The 24,318-nt window shown below is 49.7% G+C and overlaps 1 protein-coding gene across 1 annotated transcript in view; it reads left to right on the forward strand.

Annotated features, from left to right (window-relative positions):
* The window catches only part of IL12RB1 (interleukin 12 receptor subunit beta 1), a 36,833-nt gene extending 16,705 nt beyond the window's left edge, over positions 1 to 20,128 (forward strand). The window contains exons 9-16 of the mRNA XM_075611079.1: positions 1,018 to 1,222; positions 2,345 to 2,524; positions 3,994 to 4,083; positions 4,767 to 4,922; positions 5,024 to 5,167; positions 16,112 to 16,208; positions 16,288 to 16,369; positions 17,600 to 20,128. Of these exons, the coding sequence (XP_075467194.1) occupies positions 1,018 to 1,222; positions 2,345 to 2,524; positions 3,994 to 4,083; positions 4,767 to 4,922; positions 5,024 to 5,167; positions 16,112 to 16,208; positions 16,288 to 16,369; positions 17,600 to 17,956 (1,311 nt within the window). The 3' untranslated portion in view covers positions 17,957 to 20,128. The remainder of the gene's footprint in view (positions 1 to 1,017; positions 1,223 to 2,344; positions 2,525 to 3,993; positions 4,084 to 4,766; positions 4,923 to 5,023; positions 5,168 to 16,111; positions 16,209 to 16,287; positions 16,370 to 17,599) is intronic.
* The last annotated feature ends 4,190 nt before the right edge of the window (positions 20,129 to 24,318 follow it).

Below are 24,318 nucleotides of genomic sequence, written 5' to 3' on the forward strand. Positions count from 1 at the left end.
GCCAGCACCCGATGGTTTTTAATAGAGATTGGCAAATGCGTCAAAGTTCGGCCTGCAAATTTTCGCACAAACTTTTCTATTTATTCGCAAAAACCCGCAAAAATTAGTAAAAATAAATCAATCGCACAACATATTTATGCAGTGTATTTCTGCTGATGTAGAATTTGGAGCATGCTGCGTTCGTATTCTGCGCAAAAAAAAAAGAGAGAAGACTTTCGCCAATATTAAGTTGACTGCGGAAATCAACGCAGAAAACCATCAAGAAAAGTGACGCAAGTCGCACATTCCTTAACACATAGACCTGCGCCAGTACGCAAATGTAACGCCGCCCCCTAACTCCTCCCACTTGCTCCATAAATCCCTCATCTCATCGCAGGCACATGCAGAGATACCCCAAAATGGCGCAACTAAGATTAATATATAGGCGCTGCCTGGCGCAGGTATAGTTCCGTTGCGACAAACGGCAACATTTTGTGTTTGATCCCTTGGCTTGTAAGTTAGGCGAACCAAACGTTTTTTGGACAAATTCACAAAATGTCGAACTTGCAAGAAACCACAATTTTTTGCAGCAGATTTCAACTTTGGAGAAAAATGTGGCCCATCTCTAGTCTTTAGCCACTGCACAAACTCATTGATACACACACAGTACAGACACACAAATACACCCACATTAATGCACTAGTACACACTCAGACATTGAAGGCTCTCAATTTGCAAGGCCCAAATAATCGTGCACCTCCAATTTATTTAGCGTGTATATTTGCAAAACTTGCACGTTTTGACCAGGTATATCGCTCATGTTTTCACACAAGATGGAATCCAAGTCGCTTGTAAATTTACGTCTGGCAGGTTCGTTGACATGTTTCCCGACTCTCTTTTTTTCCACTCGGAAATGTCCAGACACAAATGTGTGCAAAAGTTTCAGATATCTCTAATCTTATAAGAGGAAGTTATCTCTTTGAGGATCATTCAAACTGCTCGTCTCGACCACGGGGCTAATGCCTTTTCCATTTACAGGATGCCAGAGAAGAGCAAGGAAGTGTGACGTATGAACTCAGCCTGACGTTCTTGCCTTGCGCGGGAGAAAGGTTGTATCACAGCACGATTGCCAATACGTCCAGTTTTGAGCTATCCGGAGCAGCTTACAACCTAACGATCGTGGCTTCTAACTTGGCTGGAAGGGGTCGACCTTGGTCATGTGTCATTGAACAGGATCGAACAGGTGCGTGGGCTCTGAGTCATTGTGAGACATATTTGTTATGAGGCACTCAAGGCAATGGGCCGCAAGGTAACATAAGGCGGAGCACTGTTTGGTAAATGTGTGTTATAAATAAAAGGATAGTGTGTTCCAAAAGGCTCTCTTTGTTTTGCTCCCCTCTGTGTCAAATGGAAAGGACCCCAGGGGCCTGCAATGCATTGCTCTTACATTTTCAATAATTACTCCACATTAGACCTGGAGAAGTTTTTTGGACGCAGAACTTGATTCATCTCATTTTAATAAGGGAGTCTCCCTAACTCTTCCAGTAAACCCTGTGCATGCTGAGGATGAAAAGCATACGTTGAGATTGAGACAGATTTGGTTTCCCCTGAATGAAAACCCTATATGGTCCTGACAGCGCTGGCGACTGCTCTCTACCGTTTTAGTTTTTCTCTACCTAACCCACCTTATGGCTTTCCTAAACTCAGAACCCCTGTTTTAAATGCGTGCACTGCATATGAAGAAGAGACCTGTGAGGTTCGGAAAGACCATCACATGTGAAGAGACCTGTGCGAGGTTAAGAAAGCTTTGTACACACAGAAACTTGTGAGGTTTGGAAAGCTTTGTACACATAAAGAAGAGACTTGTGAGGTTTGGAAAGCTCTGTACATGTGAAGAGGAGATCTGTAAGGTTTGGAAAGCTCTGTACATGTGAAGAGGAGATCTGTAAGGTTTGGAAAGCTCTGTACATGTGAAGAGGAGATCTGTAAGGTTTGGAAAGCTCTGTACATGTGAAGAGGAGATCTGTAAGGTTTGGAAAGCTCTGTACATGTGAAGAGGAGATCTGTAAGGTTTGGAAAGCTCTGTACATGTGAAGAGGGCATTTTTAAGGTTTGGAAAGCTTCATACACCTAAAGAACAGACCCGCGAGGTTTAAAAAACTGTGTACACTCTAATGTAATCCATTATTTTTTTGTCAGACTAATAAAAGGCATCACCTGACTTCTCCATGACCAGTGTAGCTTCATTTTGCTTGGGTATGTCCGGTTCATCGTGATTCTACATTTATGTACGTCACAGATAACACAATAATAATCTTTGCTGCTGGGGGATACTGCAATGTCCTGATGACGGGTGCCTCTTTAGGATTTCCTTTTGTGAACGTCCGTTGTGCCGGAACCAATACATTGAGAGTGCAGTGGACAGAGGAGACAAGCAGGAGAGCCAATTACTGCATCGAGTGGAAACCCACCGCGGCAAAAGAAGACTCCTCCCAGTCAACAACAATCAACAACTTTTCCAGGCAAGAAGCAGATATACCTACAGGTAAGAACTTGTTACAGTATGGTATTATAGGGCCATAGCATGCTGGAGACGTTACATTACTGTCAGATACCACTAGGGGGCATTTTTTTATTTTTATATTGTATTGAAGCAGGGGGTTTCCGGAGCTGTACCGCGTTGATTTCAGCTCAAAACCCCCCGGCTTCCAGCGATACTTACCTTCATAGGGGGTGCCGGTAGCAGCTGGGCTAGGTGGGGATATCGAAATGGCGGCTTACATGTCACATGGGCCAATAGGAAGCCGTGCCATCATCCTTTATGTCTTCCTATTGGCCAGTGTGACCAGGACCTTTAAACTGCAGAGTGATACCGACACCCCCTACAGAGGTAAGTATTGGGGGAAGCAGGGAGTCCCAGGAGCTGAAATCAATGCAATTCAGCCCCGGAGACCCCCTGCTTCAATCCTATCAATAAAAAAGACAATAAAAATCATGTCACTTGGACTGCTGCTGTAAAGGCAGCCTACACTCCAATTCATTTAAACTTTAACCCATTTATTGCCAGAGAGCATTACTTTGCTGGTCCCGCTCACCGCAAAATGGTTAATCTGAATGTTTCCATGTCGGGTAATAACGTTGTGAGTTTAATATATCAAGATCAAAATAATAATCCAGCTAAATGATGCCAAGTAACGGAGCGCGTGGTTCCATGTTCGGTGTCTCTCTGCTGTCTAGTGCTCACCTCCTGTGATGTCACTTATGACTCTGCCTGTGACAGAAACCATTTGGGGCCATCAGGACTGGGTTTTTTCAAAGTCATTTGCATTGAGACAGTGTTTCTGTAGCAGTGAAGTATCACTGCTGCTGGACCATTTAGTTACATTGTATCTATGGTGAGTTCGGTGAAATTACTCTGATATCTATTAATAATGTACCTGGAACTTTCTGTAGCATAAATGTATTCAAAAATGGCAGCAGCACTGAGACTTCCTAATCTATTTTTTTCTTATAAATTTTTATTTATCAGATTTTTCATGGGGTGCAGAAATAATAAAACTAGGGGGGGGGGGGGGTAGGCCCCAGATAAGATCGGATTGATACAAACATTGTAAGGTACATCATAGTAGTAAAGTAGTAAAGGGGGGGGGGGCATACCAGATGAGGGGGGAGGGGTGCCTGCCAGTCCGTTCTGGAGGTTTTCGAGCAGCAGGGGAGAGAGCCCGTAATGATCCACTGACCACATCATCAAGGTCCCCACAGAATCCACTAGAGACAATCATTATTATTACTTAAAAACATTTTAAAACGTTTATTATATACTTTTAACATATTTTTTGTTAAAATACACTTATTTGTACATTACATTTCTTTTGGGCACAACCAGCCTCTTAATCATCTCCACTGCTTGACCCCCATTTTGGGGGGGTTATTCTGAAACTGGGTGTCAACTAGAGTAGGGCTGTGTGGTTTAAGGGAGAACCCGAGATGATTTGGTTCTATTCTTTGCTGCAGAGGATTTCCGCCCCATGGAATGTTACAGAATCACCGCTCATAGGTTTGGCAAAACCTGGTCTACCTTGGGAACCGGATACTACTTCAAACGTACGTTTTGATTCTCTAACACAGGGGTGCACAAATTTGGGGGAGCAACTTTTTTCTGGGGGGAGGAGGGGAGGCACGATGCTGAAAGAGGCGCCGCGCTCTTCCCCATAACATTTAAATTAAATGCTGGGGGAGCGTGCAAGCCCTCTGTAAATCCCTTACCTTCGGCGGCTTCTGGCGACCCGTTGCCATGCAACGCGACATCACATGACGTCGTGACGTCACAAAATGCCAGAGAAAAGGTAAGGGGGGAGGGGAAGGAGGGGGGGGGCAACACACACGTTGCCAACATTATTGCAGCCAATGGTGCCCTGCCGCAGGATATGTACAATCCATCAGCAGAGTAGCGCCAATTGCCATGAACCACCTGTAAGCGATAGGGGGGTGGGGCAGGAGCGCTATTTCACCAGCGGGAGTACGCCAGTTGCTGCAATGTTTGCTACATTTGTAAGAGGATCAAAGTCACATATTGCATCATAATCCGAAAACCAGAACCAATTAAACTTTAGGCAAAATCAGAACCAAAACCTGAATACCTTTTTAGAGGCAAACCCCCAAACTAATAATACCAGGCCAAGTGAGCAATCTCTCATATAAATAAAAATACAATATACCATCTTTTGATACTTTGATAACAATTGGTGGGTGTCATTTCTTCTGAACCCTGCAATGTTTTCTCGCAGCTTCATTGAGCATAGGACCAGGAAACCTCACGATGAGGAACATCACAGCCCACTCTGTGCTCCTGATGTGGGATGGATTTGACCTTAATGAATGTCAAGGACTTCTACAGACTTGGGTCATCATCACCACAGACCATGAGAAGAATGTATCAAGAGGTTGGACAATAACTTCCATGTCTTATGACCTAGCACTAATGATTGTGGTGACCAGTCACTTAACACTAATCTCGCTCACAGATGTTTCTTGCCTTAAACAGAGTCTTATGAGAACGCATCAGTCACTCAGCACCTTGTAAGGAACCTGTCATTAGAATCCCGATACACCTTCAATATTAAAGGGATCACCTCCTTTGGGGAACAGACCGGAAGCAGCCAGAAATCCGTTATCACACCCAGGACTGGTAAGCAGCAGACGTGTTGTGAAGATGTGGTAATGTAAAGGAATAGGAGTTTGTGTGTATTCATTGCTCCATTTTCTGTTTGCATCAAATGTAAGAAAGTGTTCCCCACATTTCCGGCAAATGGTTAGCCACAAACGTTTACACCCCCTCAGACCTGGCGGATTTTGCTGACGCAAATACAAGATAAATAACGAACGCACGGAGACGCAGAGTTTGCTACATCTCATTATCATGTGTGCATCATTTAACGCTTTCCATACGTCTCATATTGACACTCCCCCAAACACAAGCTGATGCACATGGTGCAAAATTTGGTGCAAAGACCTTGATACAATTGACACAAAGAGATGCAATTTGCATCAAATTTGCCTCGATACATCACCCCTTTGTATTTGTTACCATTTGTGTTGTTTTCTTCAAGGACCAAAGTGAAAGAAGGACAGTGCCATATTTGATAGATCAAATGTGGCTGATAAAAGCAAACATGCATAAGTATTTTGAAATACTGTATATTCTTAAACTTATGCTGTGTACCTAGTTACGTGTGTGTACTGTATATATGTGTGTATAGATCTATATATATGTATCTACTATATATTTGTGAAATCACTGTATGTCTGCGTCCCAAGGGTCAATCGCATTGGACCTTGGGCCTGTCACTCCTGCTCAGGCCATGCCCGCCCCCGCACACCTCTCATTGGCCTACGTCCAACACCAATGCCACACTGTCCCACCCCTCACTGACTCTCATTGGCCTGCGTCCAATGCCCGCCCCCGCACACCTCTCATTGGCCTGCGTCCCACCCCTCACTGACTCTCATTGGCCTGCGTCCAATGCCCGCCCCCGCACACCTCTCATTGGCCTGCGTCCCACCCCTCACTGACTCTCATTGGCCTGCGTCCAATGCCCGCCCCCGCACACCTCTCATTGGCCTGCGTCCAACACCAATGCCCTAATACTTCCACACTGTCCCACCCCTCACTGAGTTTTGGGAACGCTTTCCTCTAATCCTCAACCTGCTCTGTGGCCACGCTTCACAGCTATCAAAACCTTCACGTCTGCTACCACAGACTGCCGAATCAGGTACAGCAGTGTTTCCCAAACTGTGCGCCGCGGCGCTTGGCTAGAGGGGCGCCGCGATCAGGGCCGCCAGCAGCGGGAAACAAGGGCTGCTAGCTCATTTAAAAAAATAAATAAAAAAAACCTCTGAGGGGCTCACGTGACCGCTCCCATCCAATGGGGCTGCAGCCTGCCCGGCATTGCAACTGCAGAGCCACCAGACAGCACCAAGGTGTGTGTGTGTGTGTGTGTGTGTGTGTGTGTGTGTGTGTGTGTGTGTGTGTGTGTGTGTGTGTGTGTGTGTGTGTGTGTGTGTGTGTGTGTGTGTGTGTGTGTGTAAAACGGGCTGCAGGGTGTGTGTGAAAAACGGGCTGCAGGGTGTGTGTGTTGTGTGTGTGTGTGTGTGTGTGAAAAACGGGCTGCAGGGGGTGTGTGTGTGTGTGTGTGTGTGTGTGTGTGAAAAACGGTCTGCAGGGTGTGTGTGTGTGTATATATGTGTGGTGTGTGTGTGTATATATGTGTGGTGTGTGTGTGTGTGTGTGTATATATGTGTGGTGTGTATATATGTATGTGTGGTGTATATATATATATATAATGTGTATGTGTGGTGTATATATATGTGTGGTGTGTGTGTGTGTGTATGTATGTATATATAGATATAGATATATATATATGTGTGTGTGTGTGTGTGTGTGTGTGTATATATGTATGTGTGGTGTATATGGATGTGTGTGATGTGTGTGTGGTGTGTGCGTGTGAATATATTTATCAAAGTTGCACAATGTTAATAAATAATTTATTCTCACATGTCTTTTTTTTTTTTTCATTTTTAAATATTATATAATACACACACACACACACACACACACACACACACACACACACACACACACACACACACACACACACCTACCAAGTGACAAACACACACAGTGATACCCGCCTACCAAGCGTGCTTGCTGTCTCCTCTGCCAGGACAGTGAAAAGCTCCTGGTAGAGCGAGCAGCAGCAAGCAAGAGCGAGCAGCAGCACCTAAGCGCTTACTATGTCCCAGGCCAGAGGAACTATAGCAGCGCTGATTACAGATGCAGGGGCTTTGTGCATCTGTTCAGCCTGGCTCAGCGACGCTGAGAGAGGGAGGCCCGGCGCGCACGCTGGAGGAGCAGCACCGGGAGACTGAGAGAGAGAGTGAGGTCAGAGAGAGAGTGATGTCAGAGAGAGAGAGAGAGAGTGAGGTCAGAGAGAGAGAGAGTGAGGTCAGAGAGAGAGAGAGTGAGGTCAGAGAGAGAGAGAGTGAGGTCAGAGAGAGAGAGAGTGAGGTCAGAGAGAGAGAGAGTGAGGTCAGAGAGAGAGAGTGAGGTCAGAGAGAGAGAGTGAGGTCAGAGAGAGAGAGAGTGAGGTCAGAGAGAGAGAGAGTGAGGTCAGAGAGAGAGAGAGTGAGGTCAGAGAGAGAGAGTGAGGTCAGAGAGAGAGAGAGAGAGAGGTCAGAGAGAGAGAGAGAGAGAGAGTGAGGTCAGAGAGAGAGAGTGAGGTCAGAGAGAGAGAGTGAGGTCAGAGAGAGAGAGTGAGGTCAGAGAGAGAGAGTGAGGTCAGAGAGAGAGAGTGAGGTGAGAGAGAGAGAGGGAGGTCAGAGAGAGAGAGAGAGGGAGGTCAGAGAGAGAGAGAGGGAGGTCAGAGAGAGAGAGAGGTCTGAGAGAGAGAGAGTGAGGTCAGAGAGAGTGAGATCAGAGAGAGAGAGTGAGGTCAGAGAGAGTGAGAGTGTGTGAGAGAGACACCAACTGCGCACTGCAACTGTTAGGTATGTATATACACCTTTGTTTTTACTTTGGGCGCCGCGTAAAAATCCTGATCGCCTTGGGGAGCCTTGAAAAAATTCTGATTGCCTTGGGGAGCCTTGAACCGAAAAATTTTGGGAACCACTGAGGTACAGAATCTACACACAACGCACAAACACAGCACACACACACATTCACACAACACCAAACACTGCAGACTGCCTCTTCAAACCCCCCCTCCCCTCCACGCCACACATCTCCCTCACGCAACCGGACCGCGAGGCCGCGGCCTCCACTCACACACCATGGCAACGATGTCCCTCCCCCTATCCCGCTACCTCACACAGTGTAGCTCCCGCGAACCGCACAGCACGCCACATCTCCTGCACCTCACACAGCTCCCTACCGCAACCGGACCGCGAGGCCCCCTACCCCGCTACACCATGCCACCAATGTCCCTCCCCCTATCCCGCTACCTCACACAGTGTAGCTCCCGCGGACCGCACAGCACGCCTCACATCTCCTGCACCTCACACATCTCCCTCCACAACCGGACCGCGAGGCCCCCTACCCCGCTACACCATGCCACCAATGTCCCTCCCCCTATCCCGCTACCTCACACAGTGTAGCTCCCGCGAACCGCACAGCACGCCTCACATCTCCTGCACCTCACACATCTCCCTACCGCAACCGGACCCCGAGGCCCCCTACCCCGCTACACCATGCCACCAATGTCCCTCCCCCTATCCCGCTACCTCACACAGTGTAGCTCCCGCGGACCGCACAGCACGCCTCACATCTCCTGCACCTCACACATCTCCCTCCGCAACCGGACCGCGAGGCCCCCTACCCCGCTACACCATGCCACCAATGTCCCTCCCCCTATCTCGCTACCTCACACAGTGTAGCTCCCGCGGACCGCACAGCACGCCTCACATCTCCTGCACCTCACACATCTCCCTACCGCAACCGGACCGCGAGGCCCCCTACCCCGCTACACCATGCCACCAATGTCCCTCCCCCTATCCCGCTACCTCACACAGTGTAGCTCCCGCGGACCGCACAGCACGCCTCACATCTCCTGCACCTCACACATCTCCCTCCACAACCGGACCGCGAGGCCCCCTACCCCGCTACACCATGCCACCAATGTCCCTCCCCCTATCCCGCTACCTCACACAGTGTAGCTCATGCGGACCGCACAGCACGCCTCACATCTCCTGCACCTCACACATCTCCCTCCACAACCGGACCGCGAGGCCCCCTACCCCGCTACACCATGCCACCAATGTCCCTCCCCCTATCCCGCTACCTCACACAGTGTAGCTCCCGCGAACCGCACAGCACGCCTCATCTCCTGCACCTCACACAGCTCCCTACCGCAACCAGACCGCGAGGCCCCCTACCCCGCTACACCATGCCACCAATGTCCCTCCCCCTATCCCGCTACCTCACACAGTGTAGCTCCCGCGAACCGCACAGCACGCCTCACATCTCCTGCACCTCACACATCTCCCTACCGCAACCGGACCGCGAGGCCCCCTACCCCGCTACACCATGCCACCAATGTCCCTCCCCTTATCCCGCTACCTCACACAGTGTAGCTCCCGCGGACCGCACAGCACGCCTCACATCTCCTGCACCTCACACATCTCCCTCCACAACCGGACCGCGAGGCCCCCTACCCCGCTACACCATGCCACCAATGTCCCTCCCCCTATCCCGCTACCTCACACAGTGTAGCTCCCGCGGACCGCACAGCACGCCTCACATCTCCTGCACCTCACACATCTCCCTACCGCAACCGGACCGCGAGGCCGCGGCCTACACTCACACACCATGGCAACGATGTCCCTCCCCCTATCCCGCTACCTCACACAGTGTAGCTCCCGCGGACCGCACAGCACGCCACATCTCCTGCACCTCACACAGCTCCCTACCGCAACCGGACCGCGAGGCCGCGGCCTACACTCACACACCATGCCACCAATGTTCCTCCCCCTATCCCGCTACCTCACACAGTGTATGACAACACCTACCACTGGAAATCAGATGTTCGTTGAAATAAAATTTGTTTTCCTAACTATTTTACTGTCTGTATAATGTACACAACACTCACCCACACAAAACCCCCTCATACACACACACACACACGCAAACATCCTGTCATTCTATGCCACACACTACACTCAAAAACGTGCCATTTTTAACATGTGTATGACCAACAACACGCACTCACACACGTCACACACACAACATGCCTCATACACACACACACGCCATCACACACCAGCAACACACACACATGCTCTCACACACCACACACCATGCCACCGATGTCACTCCCGCTATCCCGCTACCTCACACACTCTACCTCCCGCGGAACAACCAGCACGCCTGACATCTCCTGCACCTCACACATCTCCCTCCGCAACCGGACCGCGACGCCGCGGACTACAGTCAAACAGCATGCCACCAATGTCACTCCCGCTACCTCACACACTGTATGACAACAACTCAGCTGTTCCTTACAATAAAATATGTTTTCCTAACAATTTCACTGTCTGTATAATCTACTATATATTTCTGAAAGCACTGTATGTCTGCGTCCCTAGCGGCAATCTCATTGGTCCCTTGGCCCGCCCGCCCCCGCACACCTCTCATTGGGCTCACACACTCACACCACCCCCTTGGCCCACCCCCCACACCTCTCATTGGGCTCACACACTCACACCACCCCCTTGGCCCGCCCCCCACACCTCTCATTGGCCTGAGGCGGAGTGACGGGCCAAAGCTCCAAAAAAAAAAAAAAACACACACATATATATCTCTGTCCTCTCCCCCCCCCATCACACTCACCTCCCCCCCTCCCCGGTGCTCACCTCCCTCCCGCTCCACTCCCTCCCCGGTGGGGGGACACGCGCCCACCTAAGACGCGCCCGGAAGCCGCTCCACTCCCGCACTCACCTCCCTCCCGCTCTTACCTCCCGCACTCACCTCCCGCTCCACTCCCTCTACACTCCACTCCCTCCCGCTACACACCACTCCCTCCCGCTCCACTCCCGCACTCACCTCCCTTCCACTCACCTCCCTCCCGCTACACACCACTCCCTCCCGCTACACACCACTCCCTCCCGCTCCATTCCCTCCCCGGCGGGGGAACAGGCAGCCTGCCACGCGGCGCCTAAGATGGCGGACCCCCTTCCTCCCTCGCGCTCCATTCCCTCCCGCTCCACTCCCTCCCCCGATCCACTCACGTCCCTCCCGCTCCATTCCCTCGCGCTCCATTCCCTCCCGCTCCACTCACCTCCCGCTCCACTCACCTCCCTCCCGCTCCACTCCGTCCCCGGCGGGGGAACAGGCTGCCACGCGGCGCGTAAGATGGCGGACCCCCTTCCTCCCTCGCGGCGCCGAGTAAGAAGATGGCGGCGGCCGGAAGTACAGGTAGGTGTCGCTCCCCCACCTCCCCCCCACCTGTGGCGCCGCACGAAACTGAGAAAGGGCGCATCACGGGTGTGTGTGTGTGTGTGTGTGTGTGTGTCACTGCCCCCCCTCCTGTCCACAGCCCCCCCCCTCCTGTCCACAGCCCCCCCCCCCTCCTGTCCACAGCCCCCCCTCCTGTCCACAGCCCCCCCCTCCTGTCCACAGCCCCCCCCTCCTGTCCACAGCCCCCCCTCCTGTCCACTGCCCCCCCCTCCTGTCCACTGCCCCCCCTCTCCTGTCCACTGCCCCCCCTCTCCTGTCCACTGCCCCCCCTCTCCTGTCCACTGCCCCCCCTCTCCTGTCCACTGCCCCCCTCTCCTGTCCACTGCCCCCCCCCTCTCCTGTCCACTGCCCCCCCCTCTCCTGTCCACTGCCCCCCCCTCTCCTGTCCACTGCCCCCCCTCTCCTGTCCACTGCCCCCCCCTCTCCTGTCCACTGCCCCCCCTCTCCTGTCCACTGCCCCCCCTCCTGTCCACTGCCCCCCTCCTGTCCACTGCCCCCCCCCCTCCTGTCCACTGTCCTCCCTCCTGTCCACTGTCCACTGCCCCCCCCTCCTGTCCACTGCCCCCCCCTGTCCACTGCCCCCCCTCCTGTCCACTGCCCCCCCTCCTGTCCACTGCCCCCCCTCCTGTCCACTGCCCCCCTCCTGTCCACTGCCCCCCCCTCCTGTCCACTGCCCCCCCCTCCTGTCCACTGCCCCCCCCCCCTCCTGTCCACTGCCCCCCCCTCCTGTCCACTGCCCCCCCCTCCTGTCCACTGCCCCCCCCTCCTGTCCACTGCCCCCCCCCTCCTGTCCACTGCCCCCCCCCCTCCTGTCCACTGCCCCCCCTCCTGTCCACATCCCCCCCCCTTCCCACCGCCTCCCCCCCCTTCCCACCGCCTCCCCCCCCCTCCCCCCCTTCCCACCGCCTCCCCCCCCTTCCCACCGCCTCCCCCCCCCTTCCCACCGCCTCCCCCCCCTTCCCACCGCCTCCCCCCCCTTCCCACCGCCTCCCCCCCTTCCCACCGCCTCCCCCCCCTCCCACCGCCTCCCCCCCCTTCCCACCGCCTCCCCCCCCTTCCCACCGCCCCCCCCCCTTCCCACCGCCTCCCCCCCCCTTCCCACTGCCTCCCCCCCCCCCTTCCACCCCCTTCCCCCCCTTCCCACCGCCTCCACCCCCTTCCCACCCCCTTCCCACCGCCTCCCCCCCCTTCCCACCCCCTTCCCACCGCCTCCCCCCCCTTCCCACCCCCTTCCCACCGCCTCCCCCCCTTCCCACCGCCTCCCCACCCTTCCCACCCCCTTCCCACCGCCTCCCCACCCTTCCCACCCCCTTCCCACCGCCTCCCCACCCTTCCCACCCCCCTCCCACCGCCACCCCCCCTTCCCACCGCCCCCCCTCCTTCCCACCACCCCCCCTCCTTCCCACCCCCTCCCCCTTCCCACCGCTTCCCACCACCTCCCCCCTCCCCACCACCTCCCCCCTCCCCACCACCTCCCCCCCTTCCCAACCCCTCCGCTCCCCTCCCCTCCACCCCCCTCCCCTCCACCCCTTTCCCCTCCCTTCCCCTCCCACACTTCCACCCCTTCCCCCCCTCCTCTAACCCTTCCCCCCCTCCTCTAACCCTTCCCCCCCCTCCTCTAACCCTTCCCCCCCCCTCCTCTAACCCTTCCCCCCCCTCCTCTAACCCTTCCCCCCCCTCCTCTAACCCTTCCCCCCCCTCCTCTAACCCTTCCCCCCTCCTCCACCCCTTGCCCCCCTCCTCCACCCCTTGCCCCCCTCCTCCACCCCCTCCTCCCTTCCCGCCGCCCTTCGCCTTCCTGCCCGCCTTACCGCCTCCCCACCCCGCCTCTGCCTTTCACCCGCCCTTACTCCGGCCGCCTCTGCCTTTCACCCACCGCCTCACAGCCGCTGCATGCACTCAACAGACACCCGCCACACTCGACACATACCTGCCGCCACACACACCTGCTGCCTCCCGCCCCTACGCACCGACATCACTGACCCACCGCCTCACACCCTAGCAGGACCCCCACTCACACACAGCACTCACAACCCACGCGCCACCCGCCGCCTCACACCCTAGCAGGACCCCCACTCACAGACAGCACTCACAACCCACGCGCCACCCGCCGCCTCACACCCTAGCAGGACCCCCACTCACAGACAGCACTCACAACCCACGCGCCACCCGCCGCCTCACACCCTAGCAGGACCCACACTCAGACTGCACTCACAACCCACGTACCACCCGCCGCCTCACACCCTAGCAGGACCCCCACTCGCAGACAGCACTCACAACCCACGCGCCACCTGCCGCCTCACACCCTAGCAGGACACACGCCTCACATTTTTACATCACTTATGGCACCAAAATATACATTGTACTGTGGTGTGGTTACAATAAACCATTTTTATACAACATCGTATTACATTTTCTTCCATCTTTCTTTTCAATATTATTATCCAACCTTTACAACAAACAGTCACCTATTGTTCCACAATTTATAAATAATACTACCTATTACGCATTTACATCCCGGGCAACGCCGGGTCTCTCAGCTAGTATACTATATATTCAACTGAAATACAGTTACAGTACTCAGATATCTTGCCAAATGTAAAGTAATTTAGCCAAATCACTGTTTCATTCCTATTTGGGATATTTGTCAAGATAGAATAGTGAACTGTGGAGACCAACTGAACATACTACTTGAAGGCGGCCTACAGCAGTGTTTGAAAGACTGTACATCCAAGACCGTCATCACACTTTCCTAGTGTTGAGATCTCCATGTAGGTCTGGGTAGTACGGTGTTGTTGTCCTGTGGTGTCAGATCTCCCTTTCACAAAGAAGTGGTTAAGAAATGTCTTAAAAAAGAAAGTATATCCATTTTCAAGCATGGGTGTAGTAAGGGAGCTGACATTGTCTGGGTTATGCACTTTTCCATAAACCAGAGACCCATCCAAGGTTGAGCCTTTGAACTGCTTGTGAACCTTGTGTGTACCCTCAACATGTTCCTACTGAGCAGAAGTAGAATTTGTGTTTCTTGATCTAAAAGGTGGAATTTGGTTGGCTATAGACCTCAAGTGATGATGATTACACACTGCATCTGGTGAACGAAACTTGCTCTGGAATCTGGTTACATTCTATACTGTTGAAGGAATTATAGCTTAGTACTATACTGCCATCTACAGTCTCAACACACAACCATCTGCTCTTCTCCCTGTTATCACCATCTGCCCTGAATGCATATGGGGAAGTGTTCCTGTATAGACCAAATTAATAAAAAAAACTCTGACCTGGCCAATGATCTATTAATTTGTGCGTCCAGGATAGATTTCATCCTCACTACTTTCTCCGACTATCCCTTGGTGTGCACTAGACATATTTACATATGACATATGAACTAGACATATTTACAGTATGATCTTCTACTGTGGTCTTCTCCACACACTTCTGTACATTTGGATGTGATAGACGATAGTATTGTATTGTATGTCTTTATTTATATAGCGCCCTTAATGTACATAGCGCTTCACAGTAGTAATACATGGGGGGTCGCTTGACCCGGGAGGCTGCCAGGCGGTTCCCCCCGCCGCCCGATAGTAAGGTTATCTCTTGCTCCTCCATGCCATGCTTTAAGCAATTGAAGCTTTTACAAGGCTTGGATTGAGATGTTTCTGAGTTTAAAGCAGGTATATGTCGGTCTCTGCCCCACTGTAAATTTAATAGCAGTCTCGCAGAGTATTGATATTAAGAAATGCAGAATCTGACATAAACGCTATAATACTTGAGCAGGGTTTTCATTTCTTCTAGAGGTTTCTCTACAAAGCCACAACACTTTTTTTTAGACTTCTTATGCAAAGAGAATTGTCGGTCTGGGACCTCTACTTTCCTACTTTTGGTAGTAGCATGGGTTGAAGCAGTGGACATTGTAGAAGATACTCCTGTCTTGTGTACAGTGATAGGTGTTCCTGTGCTACTGTATCTTGCAACTAGTTTCTCATTCTTGATTGAGGAAGGAGGAAAGGTGACTTGATTCTCCTCTTTATATCTTGGAAGTCATGTGGCACTTTATCCACAATGGGGATCACTGCAAGAGAATGTCTAGATAACTGAGGCCTGGTAGATGTGGATCAGCTTTGACCGAATCAAGCTCTAGTAGCAAATTCCCAAGACTTTTGATTGTCTTTATTTAAGATTATAGGAAAGTCTTCACATTTCGTGATGAGTGCTTTCTAGATAACTTATTGGCAGCCGTATCACTCCTGTAGCTTTTCCAATACAATGTTCAGTCCAACTGCAGGATTATCCACATGTACTGGCCTAAACCTCTTCGCATACTCTGAGTACTTGTTTCCAGCCAATTAGCCAACAGATCAAGTTCCTCACTTGCAGGGATGTCCAAATGTCTGATAGCATTCCTAGAGGTGGACCACCATACACTGTTGTTTTCAGGATGGTCGTCAAACCTGGTAAGCCCTGTATTGGCAGGTTCACTGTGAACCAGCTTTCTGGCAAAGTCTGTCATATCTGACGTTGCCTTTATAGCGAAAAGCTCAAGTTGTTCTCTTGCACTTCATATGTAGCCATAAAATGTATTATCTAACTCAATTTACATTGTCCTTGTCCGTTTCTTTGTAGATGAAAGTATTGCGGTTTGGCTGCTTCTAATCATATGCGTGGGAATCCTACTTGGCTTTATGGCTATTGGAGGTCTCAGTTGCTTTGGTATAAAGAAGTAAGTGCCTCGTTTTCAACCACATTAAACGCGACCCACATTTTGAGAGGCTGCTGATCCTAATTTCAATCTGTTTCAGACTCACACTATCCCTTTGTCCCGTCCTGCCCGATCCCTGCCACAGCAGTGCAACAAAGTTTTTTTCTACCGAGATGAAATATGTGAGTACAGTCATATAACCTGGGAATCTACTCCAGGCTTATGGGTGCCTGTTAACCCGTTCACTGCCAAAGCAGCCAGCCACTCATATCACTAAAGTAGTTAAAGAAGAAATCCAGTCTACTCAACATATAAAGTGTCTTCCATTTACAATGGCCAAATCTTTTTGCCGCTATATTTGGCAATCGCGCCCCTTGTTACAGTCTGGGGTTGAATTCTGGCGATATCGGTTGCTGCCAATTTGCCTTCCTGGGAGGTTAACATTGCTGCTGCTATTCACATTCATTAAGACAACAGAGGTTGCCATGTTAACAGGTGATGCCAGTAAGATAATAAACAGGTCGGAAACTCTTTTCATCCTTTATGATGTTATTTTTGCATTTTCCTGCTTCTTATCAATTTTTTTCCATAATGGAAAAAAAAATGCAAAATTAAAACACTAATTTAATATATAGATTTTTTTTAGCAATTAGAACAAAAATTAGAACTAAAACCAAAACGCCAATGAAAGTGTGTATTTATTACATTAATCTGCTGATACACATACAGAAACACGGACATAAACACTTTAACACACTCATCCACAGACACATACTGTACACACATAAAAACACTGATACATACAAGGGGTTATTTCTTAAAAGCCGTGCATATAGTGACAGCGACCGCGACGTCACCCATCACCGCTAGCGAAAGTTGTATTTCGCTTTGCGGCGGCGTCGCGGGCGACCAGGCCATTGATTGGTTCAGGGGCTGTCACATGAGGCGATAGCCCCATAAAAATCAAATATTCCCGGCTGCAAAAAATCACGATGTTCCATCGCTTTGTCGCCGTCGTGCTTACTATAAGCGCACGCGGCGGCGGCGACAATGCATTTGTTTTCGGGGAACGTCGCGTCGCCGGCACTATAAGCGTGGCCTTAAACTACAAAAGTGCGAGTTGGGACAACACTGGACGGACACTACCATTGATTTCAATAGGAGATCATTGCGATAGTGTCCCTATCGGCACTATAACAGTTTAATGAATAACCTGCATAGATTCTCAGATGCACTGATCAATGCAGTACAATGTACACAGCTTTACACACGCACACTCACACATGTACACAGATACACAGCCCCACACACATGACATTGTAAGCCTGCGCGGTTCTACCGCCCCATGTCACATTACCGCTGCTTTTTTTGAGTCCCGCCTATTGACATTGCGGTAAATTTGACTTTTCCAGATTCAAAGCCCCATTTCTCTCATTGGCCCGGACTCCGAAAATGGGCCTGAAGAGTCTCTGATAGTAGAGCCCAGAACAAAAACTGACATTTCTGTAGCTATTGTCAAGGAAACCATTACCACTCACTGGGCCCTAACTGAGGAGAGATCTGAGCAGGTGCTAGGCCTAATCTCTGAAGTAGAGGCCGACAGCCAGTTCGAGTACAGGAGGCAGATGCATCCGACGTCCCCAGGTAGCGACAAGGACTCCAAAGGCCAGGAGTTCTTTGTGAGGTTTAAAGATGGCACAGTTGGCCAAGCTGAAGACCCAACAGAAAACGAGTCATTGACCTGCTCCAACGTTTCCGCACCTGTGTAAGAAACTTGTATCTAATATGACAGAGGAGCAGGTTTAATGCTGGAGGGGTGAACATGGAACATGCAGGGTCCGCCTGGGCCCTACCTGGTGGTGAGGTAGAGACCCAGTCAGGCTGCTGGTAGCAGAAGTTGAGCCCAACTTCCAGCGGGCCTACCTTCCAGTTCCAGGCTGCCTACACGGGTCCCCCTCCGCCTCCCCTCCTCCGAAGGCGAGTGGGACAACAGGCAGTTGTTGTTAACCCCTTTCACACACACTTGTCACACGAGTAGGCATGTATGTAACAACATGCTTGACAGCCAGGTGGATTTAATCTGCACTGTGTGGATTCCTTTCAACGAAGACTGAGCTATGCACTGCTTGTAGGGTCCTTCCTTCATAGACTGATGTACGCTTGATTCAGTCACCAAGCCGATAGGACACCAATAACCCTCGAGGATTTGTGCCCAGAATACACTCCGTGTTCGACAGCTGTTTATTATTTTAAAGATTACTTCTACCACAAATTGCCAAGAAGGTGTCGGAGAAAGTTATGTTGCATGTTACACAAAGTCTTACGCTTCCCAGGGCTGAACTCAGGAATCTATGGTCAACACTGCAAGTGCTTCTTTATGTTCAAATGCCCCGTGGAAGTCCCCGAAAACACTGAGTAATGCAGAGGAGCGTGAAGCCAGCTTTAACCAAACTGTCACTATATGTATCTACATCGGAACGTGTACCCGATTGAAGTCTACATAACCTGCAGTAAAACAACTGATGGGGTCAATATGTTTGGAAAGTCTGTGGATGTCTAACGGGGAGGATCATCTGCACAAGCAATTTTGACGGACTGACAAATTCCCTCAGATAAATTTTCATTACCTCTGATTTTTGGAAAGCGTAAAAGATTCAGGCACTTTGACCACAAGCTGCTCCTTTTCAAGCACTGTGCTATTAACGCTTTTAAAACGAGGGAGAAGATAGTACGGGCTGACGTGACGGGTTTGGACAAGATCTTCAAGCTGTAATCACTCATCCAGCCATAGTTGGAAAAGTTGGACGCTGTTCACCTTGAGTTCTCCCGTATTTTATTGGGGGTCACATTAAAATATTTTATTTGAAAGGAAATGCTACAATTCTACTGTTTTGGACTATACGAGCTCCCAGTTATATCAGTATACTTTGTTCTCTGAACCCGAGCTGTTGTCTAATACTTTACTCTTGATTATGCCCAATACGTAAAATTCTGGTATTCAGCTTTAGGAGGTTTTAGGGTTCTTAATACACACACAACCCTTGTAAGCGCAGACCCACTTCACCATACATATTTATGGTCAAAAGGTGTGCTACTGGGTATGTGACAATGTAGAAACAAAAGACAGAGAACCCCAATGCTACATCCAACATGACACATCCTATAAATAAATACTTATCTGTTCTTTCCTCATAAGTGGGGGTCACTTAGTTAAATACTTTGGCCGAAGCATGTGTAAGCTTGCAAACCATGTCAAGGTGTGCCCTCTTTTTCTGCACGTCCTAACACTGTCCCTGCAAATCTTTACCTCTCTAATATGAGCAATAGAACACTGACACATTTATTATTAATACCCAAGAACAATAATCTCTCTAAGTAATGCAACATACATGAATTGTATAATACTTGCGGAATTGCCTGGCATTCCTGGGCAATATATTTATAAAGACTGAGCCACCAGTGCTTAAGCAGATGAGCCACCTGTGCTGAAGCAGAGATGTCCTGAAAACCTGACCTGCTGGTGGCCCTTGAGGACTGGAGTAGCCCACCCCTGTTTAGGAGTTAATTCGATATCTGCCGAAGTGGCTGTTTGGATTATTTTTATTGGGGGATATTCATCCGAAAACCACCCAAACAGCCACTTAGGCGTCTGTAGAATTGACACCGTAGACTTTTTATCCAAAAGGTAAACATAATTATTATCAAGAAAAATTGCCTTTGGTCAGTGTGTGTGTATGGCTTTTTATAACACAGCTGTAATATTGCTGAGGAAGGTTCATGCCGAAACGTTGTGCATCTGTCTTCTTATACATCACTCTGCATCATATAAATATTTATTGGTGAGCATATCTTTTCCTTTCCATTTTTCCTGAGTGCTACAGGTTAGTTTGCATGTCATTGTTTGGGTTTAAGGATAATCCTTTTTACCTGTTTGAAGCACCAGTATATATAGTTCTTCAGAATCAGAGAAATAAAAAAGCAGCTGGAACTTTGCCCCTTTTCTGCCTGTGTTTGAGAGAGAGAAATCCACCGGCCGTCTCCCATTGGTTACAGCTCGGACCCTTCAGCTCTTTACAGCCCCAACATCGATGATAAATGATCAGTGAGCTATTAGGGACGTTATCAGCACTTCTGTTGTATGTATATCTTAGTACTCATAGTTGCATATAATACATTGCATGTGTAATGGAGTCTTCATAGACGTTACTCGCCTGTAAGTTTCTGTAACCATTTCCTATATTGACAGAGGTGAGAAAGTGTACCTATTTTCATAGGTGTAGGTTAATGCACTGTTCCATTTATTGCCACTAGGGGCCGCTACAGGCAAACAGACAGAATACCTGGTATCGCTACAATAAAAGGTCTGTCACGTCTTTTTTTTTAACCTGCTATCAACTTAATGTAATAGGAGGAGTTATAGGGAGCAGTTATATGGAGTAATAGGAGGAGTTATAGGGAGCGGTTATATGGAGTAATAGGAGGAGTTATAGAGAGGTTATGTGAGCAATAGGAGGAGTTATAGGGAGAGGTTATATGGAGTAATAGGAGGAGTTATAGGGAGCGGTTATATGGAGTAATAGGAGGAGTTATAGAGAGGTTATGTGAGCAATAGGAGGAGTTATAGGGAGAGGTTATGTGAGCAATAGGAGGAGTTATAGGGAGAGGTTATATGGAGTAATAGGAGTTAAAGGGAGCGATTATATGGAGTAATAGGAGGAGTTATAGAGAGGTTATGTGAGCAATAGGAGGAGTTATATGGAGTAATAGGAGGAGTTATAGAGAGGTTATGTGAGCAATAGGAGGAGTTATATGTGAGTAATAGGAGGAGTTATATGGAAGTGTAGGACACTGACACATTTGATGAGATTTGTATCGATTTCTGCTTCTCTTTGATCGGCTACTCAAACCATCAGGATCGAAAGGCCATGAATTTATGATGGGAGTATCTCACCTGCATAAGAAACCTGCATTGTACAGTAGCTATGAAACTCGTTTAACATGTTACACAGATAAAACAAGAAGAAAAAAAAGGAACAGAAGAAAATAAGTTGCGCAGGTGCGGCTGGCCCTTTCCTGCACTGAAAGGGTTAATCCATCAGGTGACAACAATTAATAGGCGAGTAATCTTTTTCATAATAGGCTCCTCATTTCTAGCCATTCTAATAATGCAGAATAGAGGACAAAAAATAATAATACTCCGCTTGTAAACTCTTCGGGGCAGGACGTTCCTGTGCCTTATGTGTCTCTTGCTGCTCTTATCCCCACCGTTTCTATTTTATTTACTGCGTTGTCATTTTGCAAAGCACTGCGTACACTGCGGGCTCTGCGTAAATGAAATATCCACACCCAAATAAACATCATTCATGTAGTCCAGTATAGCACTGTAACGCAGGTGTGCGCAACTCCAGTCCTCAATCCGCCAAGCCCCGCCCCCCCTGCCCCCCCAACAGGTCAGGTTTTCAGGATATCCCTACTTCAGCACAGATGGTTCAGTCTTTGACAGCCACCTGTGCTGAAGCAGGGATATCCTGAAACCCTGACCAGTTGAAGGGGCTTGAGCACTGGAGTTGAGCCCCCCTACTGTAAACTTTGAACACAAGTTACATAGTAGATGAGGTTGGGAAAAAAAAGACATATGTCGATCAAGTTCCACTTGTGCTAAATTTAGACGACAGATACTTATCCTATTTGGACTGGATACATTACATTTCAACCTTAACAAGTATTTCATGTATGGCCTCTTGGAACGGTGTTTTCCTCGCCCTACACTTGAAGCGATGCATCCCTGTAATTCTACCCATGGGGAGAAGGTTATTGAGTACACCCTCTTATAATTACCCTCGCTTCTTAGAATCTCAGAGTGTAATAGTCTGGGTCATGCTGGTGCAGCCTTGTTACACGAGGTGTTACATAAATTACATTGCTAAGCATGATCTCATATAAACCACCATGACCACTCTGCAGACAACACAGCTGCTTGAACTGGATCTGTTAAATATAGCCTCCCGCCAAACTCTCCCTCCATCTTTTCAGAGCTCCTTAATCACAACTGTAGCCTAAAGGTGTCTAAGCACAAGCAGCTCTGAAGTGACCTGCAACGCAGGGGTTAAAGCAAACCAATGCAATTGCCTTTTTTTTATTTATTTATTAATTGATTCATTCATTTATGGTCCCTCCCGCATTAAAGGGGCAATACATAGGCAAAATGTTTCCATTTTGAAAGCAAATGCAATTAAAAATCAATTAACTAGTCGCATAAATTCATTTACAAACATTAATACACCTAATGTAAACAAATCATTAAACAAATTGTCCTAGAGGGTAAAACACCCAAATGTCAACTTCCCTTTTCATGGTCGATATAGAACAGTGTTGGCCAACTCCAGTCCGCAACGGCCACCAACAGGTCAGGTTTTAAGGATATCCCTGCTTCAGCACAGGTGGCCCATAATGACTGAGCCACTGATTATGCCACCTGTGCTGAAGCAGGGATATCTTGAAAACCTGACCTGTTGGTGGCCCCTGAGAACTGAAGTTGGCCGCCCCTGGGGTACCATATAATTAACCTGATGAGTTACAAATGATCCTAGTACTTCTGAGGGAGTAGATCACCCTTCATAGGAACCGGCAGCATTAAAGTGATCTAGGTAAGTAACAGGCTTGCATAATATGTAACTGTATTTGTAACCATGTATCATTTGTCTTAACTCTGTGCCCAGGACATACTTGGAAACGAGAGGTAACTCTCAATGTATTAATTCCTGGTAAAACATTTTATAAATAAATAAATAAATATGCTCAGGGTAGCCTCGGAGTGATTCCCAACGCCTGTGAGGGGTGAGGGATCTTACAGATCTCGGGAATCAGTCCGAGACTACCCTGAACATATTATGCAAGCCTGTTACTCCCTCCACTCTATCCCTTCGGGCACTGAGCAATATAATTTGTAGATGTAGATGTATACGAGTTAACACTTATATCAACAACCACTACAGTGCTAATAACCTGGTTCAGAGGTTCCCAACTCCTGTTCTCAAGGACCACTTACAGTGCAGGTGTAGCCCAGCTCTCCGCTCACCTCCGTGCTGGGTGGGGGAGGGCTGCATGGCGAGTGGATCGCCGGAGCTCTGCGGCGGACCACCAGTGCAGGGCGCTGCCATGTTGAATCTTCACGCGGGCGCGATAGAGTTCTCGCGCATGCGCAGTAGCAGAGAGAGTGCGGCAGCTATTACAGGCTGCTCCGCATGGGACTACATGTCCCAGCAGCCCCAGGGGCTGCTCACCACATGGGAGACCGCAGTCTATAGGGTTTCCAGATTCACGGAGAAGGAGTTAAATACATTTGGCGCGCAAAGTATCGTGCGCCAGTAGGGAGCAGGACGACATGGGGTGAGGTAGTGTCCAGGGAGGAGGGCTCCTCTGGACTAGGCCAGATATCCCCTTAGGTCCCAGCTAGGCCCCGGCCACCTATAGCTTGTGGTGCTGCACGGAAGGCCCCTAGATAGGGCCACTTCCCCAATAGCACTTAGTGTGATTAGTACCACGGTGACCGAACGGCCACGTGTAATCTGCGGCCTGAGACCAGACCACAGATACAGGCACATTATCAGCGACATTAAGGGACACCATCCAGCTGGAGCTCCCTCAAGAGGTGGACGCCTCCGGGAAGGAGAGGAAGATGATCAGACGGACCCGCGTCCGTTGCGGGATCACGTTGCGGACTGCGGAACCATCATCTTCCATATACCCTGGTCTGGATGGAGACCAGGAAGGTACCCACGTGCACAAACGGCCATACACAGTGGGTAGCGCTACTCCACACACTTTGCATGGGCTTGTCTCTGGGGACATCTCAGTACTTTGGGGGATCTTACCTGGGTGTGAACAGTGCATGGGGGCAATGCATTGTGGGAAGGTTGATTATAGTGCGTTATTATTATGGCGGATGAGTAAACTGTTAAACTATACCCGTGTGGTGTGTATTACTATTATTGTATTGGTCCCTGTGAGGGGTTATCCTGCAGAACTAGGATCCCTCCCAGGTGGAGGCGCTGCACCAAGAAGAACGATAGCTCACCCCAGGCTCCCAGCGGCGGAGGCTTGGGCCTTTCTGTGAGCCACAGGTAACGGC

The sequence above is a fragment of the Ascaphus truei genome, chromosome 8 (genome assembly GCF_040206685.1).
Source record: "Ascaphus truei isolate aAscTru1 chromosome 8, aAscTru1.hap1, whole genome shotgun sequence".
Taxonomy (NCBI): Eukaryota; Metazoa; Chordata; class Amphibia; order Anura; family Ascaphidae; genus Ascaphus; species Ascaphus truei.